The sequence below is a fragment of the Cydia amplana genome, chromosome 1 (genome assembly GCF_948474715.1).
Source record: "Cydia amplana chromosome 1, ilCydAmpl1.1, whole genome shotgun sequence".
Lineage (NCBI taxonomy): Eukaryota > Metazoa > Arthropoda > Insecta > Lepidoptera > Tortricidae > Cydia > Cydia amplana.
In genome coordinates, this window is record NC_086069.1 from 30,256,775 (window position 1) to 30,264,602 (window position 7,828).

A 7,828-nucleotide genomic window follows, 5' to 3' on the forward strand; every position below is an offset into this window, starting at 1 on the left:
TAGTCAGACATTTAACATTAGGTTAATAATATCTTATAATACGTGTAGATACGTACCGCCATAGGTGGCCCACTACCTTTAATGTGTGTCGCAAAACCGACACCGCGGACATCCCATCGCCATTCGCCGCGCCATAAGCCAACCGACACCACTACCCTCTCTACACGTTGGCCCATCATATTGGACCACTAGATTGGGCCAACGTGTATAGGAACCATAAGAAGGCACGGGATTCTCAAAGCTTTACTGTTTTATGTAAGTTTGTGTGACAGTATGTGTTTGTGTTGCAGAGGACGGGAGCCGGCGCGGGAGCCGCGCCGTGCGGCATGGAGGCCGGCGTCGCGGCCGCGCCCGCCCGCCGCGCGCCGCCGCCCGAGCGCTCCCCGGCTCGCTCCGGCCTGCACGTCAACTTCAGCGACAAGGGCGAGGTATACACACTCTACACACACACACACACACCGTGCGGCATGGAGGCCGGCGTCGCGGCCGCGCCCGCCCGCCGCGCGCCGCCGCCCGCCGCCGCCCGAGCGCTCCCCGGCTCGCTCCGGCCTGCACGTCAACTTCAGCGACAAGGGCGAGGTATACACACTCTACACACACACACACACACACACACACACACACACACACACACACACACACACACACACACACACACACACACACACACACACACACCGTGCGGCATGGAGGCCGGCGTCGCGGCCGCGCCCGCCTGCAAATCCAAATCCGGCAGCACGAAACATAGTAGAGCTGTCCATGTCCATTTCCAAAGACTTACTCGCACTCATCTTCAGCGCACCAAAATACAATTTAAATTATTCTTTAGCTTTAGTGTGTCTCTTTTGAAGGACATTGGGCAGGAAGGACGAATAAAGAACGTTCGTGTTTGTGGTGCGCGGCCGTGAGCCGTGAGCCCGTCTCACGCCACACATTATTAACTGGAATCGATATCGGCGGACACCCGGCCATAATCGACACGAAACAAATAAATTATATAACGTCCATGGATGATTAATATTATAGCAGAAAAACTGTTATATTAGGTACCTGCTTCTAAAATCGCATTGGCTTTTAGTGCCGTTATTATTTGACCGTTTGATCGGTCGGTACCTACTGACATAGATTAGCCTACTGATATGATTATAGTTTTTTGGTCTATCATTTCGTGCGTGGAGGTGGCCACGATAAAAGCGCGGCCATTTGTTGACGGCGACGGACGGCGTTTCGGTAAGAGTTGAGGTCCCTGACTGAACACCTCTACTGAATAACCCGAAATACAAATCCCATCAAATATCCAATTTTAATTAGTATGTCGATGGCGGTTACGACATTATTAACAATGCTCCGGTATAAATACAATGCCGCGCGACGCTGTGCGGCGTAAGCGCCATCGACAATAAGGTCCCTTTTCATAGATAATGCCCCATTTGTGTACCTACATATTTATTTATGTGTATCGAAAATTGGAGCGCTCGGATAATGACCCGGCCTTCAGTTTTTAGGGTTCCGTAGCCAAATGGCAAAAAACGGAACCCTTATGGATTCGTCATGTCTGTCTGTCTGTCTGTCCGTCCGTATGTCACATCCACTTTTTTCCGAAACTATAAGGACTATACTGTTGAAACTTGGTAAGTAGATGTATTCTGTGAACCGCATTAAGATGTTCATACAAAAATAGAAAAAAAAACGATAAATTTTGGGGGTTCCCCATACTTAGAACTGAAACTCAATTTTTTTTTTCATCAAACCCATACGTGTGGGGTATCTATGGATAGGTCTTCAAAAATGATATTAAGGTTTCTAATAATAATATCATTTTTTTCTAAACTGAATAGTTTGCGCGAGAGACACTTCCAAAGTGGTAAAATGTGTCTCCCCCCCCTGTAACTTAGTTCTAAAATAAGAGAATGATAAAACTAAAAAAATATATGATGTACCTACCTTACCATGCAAACTTCCACCGAAAATTGGTTTGAACGAGATCTAGTAAGTAGTTTTTTTAATACGTCATAAATCCCCTAAATACGGAACCCTTCATGGGCGAGTCCGACTCGCACTTGGCCGCTTTTGTTTTTAGACAAAACTAATGAAAGATAAAGATGATTTTTCCAGAGCAGCACATATACGAGTACCCATTATTACCGTGACTTGGATATCACCTGTTCAGCCTGTTGATAATTAATAAAGAACGTTTTATCATTTGTAGTGGTCGATGAGTTTCTGTAATGCTAATTTCGTCTGTTTGTATTGTACAGGTGAAGGAGCGGCGTGAGAAGTTCCTGACGGCCAAATATGGCTCCCACCAGATGGCGCTGATCCGCAAGCGGCTCGCCGTCGAGATGTGGCTCTACGACGAGCTACAGAAGCTCTACGATGTGCCGGTAACTATCCTTGTGTCCCGGCCACATATGGCGCTAAGAGCGGCTGCCAGATGTGGCTCTACGACGAGCTGCAGGTGCAGCTCTACGATGGGCCGGTAACTGTCCTTGTGTCCCGACCACATATGGCTCCACAGATGGCGCTAAGAGCGGTTGGCAGATGTGGCTCTACGACGAGCTACAGCTCTACGATGGGCCGGTAACTGTCCTTGTGTCCCGGCCACATATGGGTAAACTATGGTATCTGTCAGTTCTGTCACACATAAACATTTATGCCCAATCTATGGCCCGCCGGATGGATTCGGCCCAAAGCCTAGCTACTTATTACCTATATTCGGCCCGCGAAACGTACCAAGTTCACAAAGGCAGGGGAAGCTTGACTGTGGCCCTCGGGTCAAAAAGAGAGCCCCTGGCCTGAGCCATAGTCCGTAAGGGGCAACAATGTTTTTTTAGCACAAGTTTACCTCGCTAATGTGACCGTATCACAGTATTATGCGTGAGACTGATGACGCACTCTAGGATTGCTGGAAATCTATCGACCACAAGATGATTTATCGCCTACGTAATTAGCCGTGTTGTTAAAAGTTGATTATGTCCGTAATACTTCCGACAAACGACAATCCAAGGTCGATTAGGTACTTTTTTCAACAGTTGTGTCAATAAAATACAGCCTTAAGTTCGTCTAATTTTGCATTTTGCCTACCGTGCGCGGGCGCGGCACGTCGTCGTGAACTTTCTCGAAATGTCCAAAAGTCAGTATTGCGCTGTAACCGCGCGCGTCAGTTGACGTCTTCGGCGATCAAAGGGTTCAGACAAGTCAGACGGAATGTAGGTCGTGCCTTCTGTTAATTCCTTTTTTATTTGTATTTCAGAAGGAGGCGGCGGCGGCGGCGGGCGCCGCGGAGGTGGAGGTGGACGTGGACGAGCTCCTCGACATGGACTCGGACGAGCTGCGGCGCGCGCACCTCCAGGTCAGTTCCATCTTATGGTATTCGGGCCTCGGGGGCCCTTCCACCCATAGGGATCTTTGTGCATTACCCCCTAGGAAAGATCCGTCAACAACTCGAGAGCTTTTCTCACCATCTCCATGTGCCGGATGAGATCATGGGTAGTTTTAAAGTCCTTTGGTTCTGGGTATCCTGCTCCAAAGTCCCTCATTATTTGTCTGGCGGGTTGTCGTAACTCTACATGTGGTTCTATGCTTACCTACACCTAAGGAGGTGAACGTGCTCTTGGACATTGCCCTGCTCGTCCTCGGTAGATTTTTGTATAGTGGCTCTAAGGAATAGAATAGAATAGAATAGAAACACTTTATTGACAAACTGTGTACAGAAGATGACATTTATATAATAAGAACATTGTCCCAACAGTTACCCGACATGGGCATGCAATGTTTACTTACATCTACTTAATACATGCAATTATTTACATACATGCAATTTATGTCTTAAACTAATTAGTTAGGTACTACCTAGAACTAATAGTTAGATTTATGATTTAAAAGCTAGGTGTTATACAATAGGGTCAAGGGTCAGATCCCATGCTGCTACGAGAAATCGCCTCAAAATACATTCCTTATTAACTTTTTATCGGCGATAACTTTGAGATTGACACTAATTGTTTGTTTCAGACGCTATTAGCGGATGCCAAAAAGCCCCAAAAAGATGTACATGTAAGTATTCTGGGCATTTAGGTAACTCGCATTTTACGTTTCGCTTTTAAGTGTAGCCAAGGCCAAATTTATATAATATGTAATTTGTTTTTTTTTTTTAGAATTTCATCAACGAATTGCTAGATAAAGCGAAAACTCTTTAGGCTAAGAGAACGGAACCAAATCTCATCTCGCTGTTGCCGCACGCCTCGGCCCCGCGACCTACCGTATATAATATATAGTTACTATTGTAGTTAGTAGTTAAGCATTTACCGCCGGGGCCGGCCCGGTATGCCGGCCGCTAGCGCATGCAGGGTACCGCCGTCGGTTACTATGGTCTCGGTGTCCGGTTGACGCCGTAAGGGAAAACAGCAATATTTCTAGTGCCGGTGCTGCACGTAAATATGGAACGTGAGTTCTAAAATATTCTGCGGCATTCATAAATTCACATTCCTTTGTCCCATATGAAAAATATACAGTTACGCGCGTTCTCCCGAACCGAAGTACCTTTCGGAGTGTGAAGACCGATGTAACTCGTAGTGGTAGCACTGTACAGTATTGAATGGCGAGCGCCCTCGGTGGAGGGTGCTCGTGCGACATATCAGCGCCCGCCCCGCCCCGCCCCCGACCTACACACAATACAATCGTGTACGATACTCAATCTAGGTGACGCCATCTAGATCCGCAAATGATTCTTTTCTCAATTGGCTAATTTGGGAAATACGCAACCAAAACTTTAAAAAATAGGTGTGTGTAAGTAGGTCTTATTCTGTAGATGTGCGAGGATGCGTAGCGAGGGATATGTTTTGTTAAGAAGCAATAGAATTACTTTACGCTCAGAGGATAGGTTAATGAAGTGATTCTATTGGTTCTTACAACAAACACATCCTCGTACATCTCTGGTGGAAACGCAGCTTTACTTCAGTCATTTTAAGACAGCTGTGATGTGATGCCTGACATTCAAAACTAAATACGGTGTTTAAAATTATCTCACAAAAACTTTATTGTTAAGACAAAGACAGTTGTAAGAACGTGTGCAGAGGGGTACCGCGAAAAACGAAATTCGCATATTGCGGGGATTTTTCTCTTTTACTCCAATGAAGGCGTAATTAGAGTGATAGAGAAAAATGCCCGCAATTTGCGAACTTCGATTTTCGCGTTTATAGCCCAGAGCGCCTACCGCGAACCACGTTCGACGTGTTGCCTCTCTTGTCGCACTTGTAAATTCGTACGTAAGTGTGACAGGGAGGTAACACGTCGAACGTGGTTCGCGGTAGGCCCTCAGATCATAAGTAGCTCAGCTAATTTGCCTGCTGACTGCGCGTTTAAATTAAACAATATATAAAATTTGTTGTTCAGACAATTTAACCAAATTTGCCAATTGAGATAATAGGTAATACTCATAGATAGTCTAAATACTAGGGTCGACTATACGTAAATAGCGTATAAGTAGCTAGCATTTATCTGTCCGTTGTGTAACGAAACTGGTGTGACAGTGTCCCATAAGTGTCCCCTGTGAACCCGCAATGTAATGTGATGTGATGATAAAGATAATTTAAATAGTTTGGTCAGCATGAATTCAACAAATTTTTGTTACATTTTCGCAAGACAATGGCATGATTTGGATACTTAATTGTCTTGGTGTGCAATATTAATCTAATAATAGTTTTATCAAATCATATCTTGAAAGCTTAAACAATCTTACGATATTTATTTCTAGTATGTGATAAAAGTATTAAAATGGTTTAATCCTAGTTTGTCGTGGGAAACCATAGTCTTTATTATAGTTATGCTGCAATTTTAAGTAGGTACCTCTATACCTAACTATTCGCTGGCCAAACTACCAATCTTACTAGATTGGGCGCCAATTGAAATAACTTAGCAATAACAGGGTGCTTAGCCAATGTGCCAATCGCTAACGCTCCGTAACGTAACGTTGCATAATCAATCATCCCTCTATCACTCTTTCATATTAGTGCGAAAGTGACAGTTGCGTGTCGTTCGCTACAGAGCGTTAACGATTGGCACGTTGGCTACGCACCCAGGGGTCTCCAAAGTACGACCCACCACTCCCACCAGCGAGAGCCGGAAACTTGGCCCTCGACTGCGGTAGCAACTATAAAAGCTAAGTTTCTTCCAGTACTACTTTATTTAAGCATTTTGTCCCTCGTGTCAAAAAGTTTGGAGATCCCTGAACTAAGTGTAATATATTACATATGTAGTTTAAGGGCGGGGCTGGCGCCTCGTGTGATGACCTCTAGTGCTGTAGTGGCGAGCCGAGTTCTTGCTATTGTGTCCTCGTATTGTTAATATTTTGTAAAGGGTGGCGCGCGTCGCGGCTGGAGTCTGGACCCCCTGACAACCGGGGGGGGGGGTCTTTACACGACTGTGTACAGTCTCGACTACCGGGCTTTTTTGTGCCTTGTACACACTACCTTGTAGGGCCACCCCACACCACACTAGCGTCTATTCAGCGCTATAGAAAGTTGCACCAACGTTGCGTCGCCATAGAGTTGACTAGTTGAGGCCGACGCTCGAGATGTGTTACGTGTGGGATGGTGAGTGTCAGGTGGCAGTGGGATGAGGGAGCGGCGGCAGCGCAGCCCCGCCCGGCCGCGGCGCGCCGAACCGTCGCTGATAGACTTTTGTAATAAATCGATTTATTAGAACGTTGCACTTTTATTAACAAATCCTTTAATGAAATGCTCCCCTTCCAATTTCTAAAACTATTTTTTCTACTCCCATACTTTTATTTGTCATTTAAAGGGTCGTGCATCGTGCACACGCCTTTAAACCTAGGGGTTTAAAGGCATTAGGTAGGCCTAATGGTACGTTTACACGCTTGGCAAATTTCGACAAGCTTCCACAAACACAAGCGTGCGAACGGGGTTGTTTGGCTTGGCTTGGCTTGCGTGAGCTTGTCGCTATCCGGGCTAGTGTCGGTTTTTGGAGACAGATCAAAGGGAGCTTGCGGCAAGCGCTTGCGACGTATTTACACGTTGGCGTGTTTACTTAGAGCAATTGCCGACACAACTTCAACGTCCACGTCTGCCATGCTTGCTTGTCCGGAACACAGTAACGCACTCGCAAGCATGTAAATGGCATCCAAGCGTTTGTAAAGGCTTGAAGCTTGTAGACGCTTGCCAAGCCTCGGCAAGCGTGTAAACGTACCATTATAGTTGTCAAGACAAGTCTTTAGTCTATAAAGTCTATTCCCCAAAAAAGCATTTGTGCATACGCAGCTTGTACGGGTCGTACATCTGAGTTACGCAGTATATTTTTCGACCACTTAAAAAATATTGAATGAAATACATATATTGTTGCCAACCTTATTTTAAATGTCATCTCTGATAGCCGTAGGGTTGCCAGATGGTCGGGATTTGGCGGGATTCTCCCGATTTTTAGCATGTGTTCCCGATTCCCGACCAAGTGAAAATTGACCCGAAAAACAGCTTCACGTTATAAAACAATAATTTCAAGTTCCGAACTGTCGTCGAGCGAGCGAGCGACCCGCGTCGAGCCGTAATGGACAGAGCAGCTGACGTAGTGCCAATAATGTAAAATATCGTTGTTTTTAATACAATTACTTTAATTTGAATGTTTTTTTCCCGGCCTAAATCTCAAAATCCTGATTTTTTTTAATTTTTTCCCGATAATAGCGCCTTTCGATCTAGCAACCCTAGATAGCCTTTTGTTTAGACTCTCGGCTCGCGGCGCGTCTCGTGGCTCGCCTCGACGCACTCGCGTTCGATCCGCATCCGCGGCTGTGAGCCTTTAAATACCCGCATCCGCGTCC

At 45.8% G+C, this 7,828-nt stretch overlaps 1 protein-coding gene across 2 annotated transcripts in view; it reads left to right on the forward strand.

The window, feature by feature from the left end:
- LOC134652350 (protein phosphatase 1 regulatory subunit 14B) overlaps positions 1–4,241 on the forward strand; it is a 31,055-nt gene extending 26,814 nt beyond the window's left edge. Inside the window, exons 2-6 of one of the 2 annotated variants that reach the window (XM_063507525.1) lie at positions 291–428; positions 2,259–2,384; positions 3,254–3,352; positions 4,012–4,053; positions 4,155–4,241. In XM_063507525.1, the coding sequence (XP_063363595.1) occupies positions 291–428; positions 2,259–2,384; positions 3,254–3,352; positions 4,012–4,053; positions 4,155–4,196 (447 nt within the window). In that variant the 3' untranslated portion in view covers positions 4,197–4,241. The remainder of the gene's footprint in view (positions 1–290; positions 429–2,258; positions 2,385–3,253; positions 3,353–4,011; positions 4,054–4,154) is intronic. The other variant, XM_063507531.1, reaches the window with a different exon arrangement.
- The last annotated feature ends 3,587 nt before the right edge of the window (positions 4,242–7,828 follow it).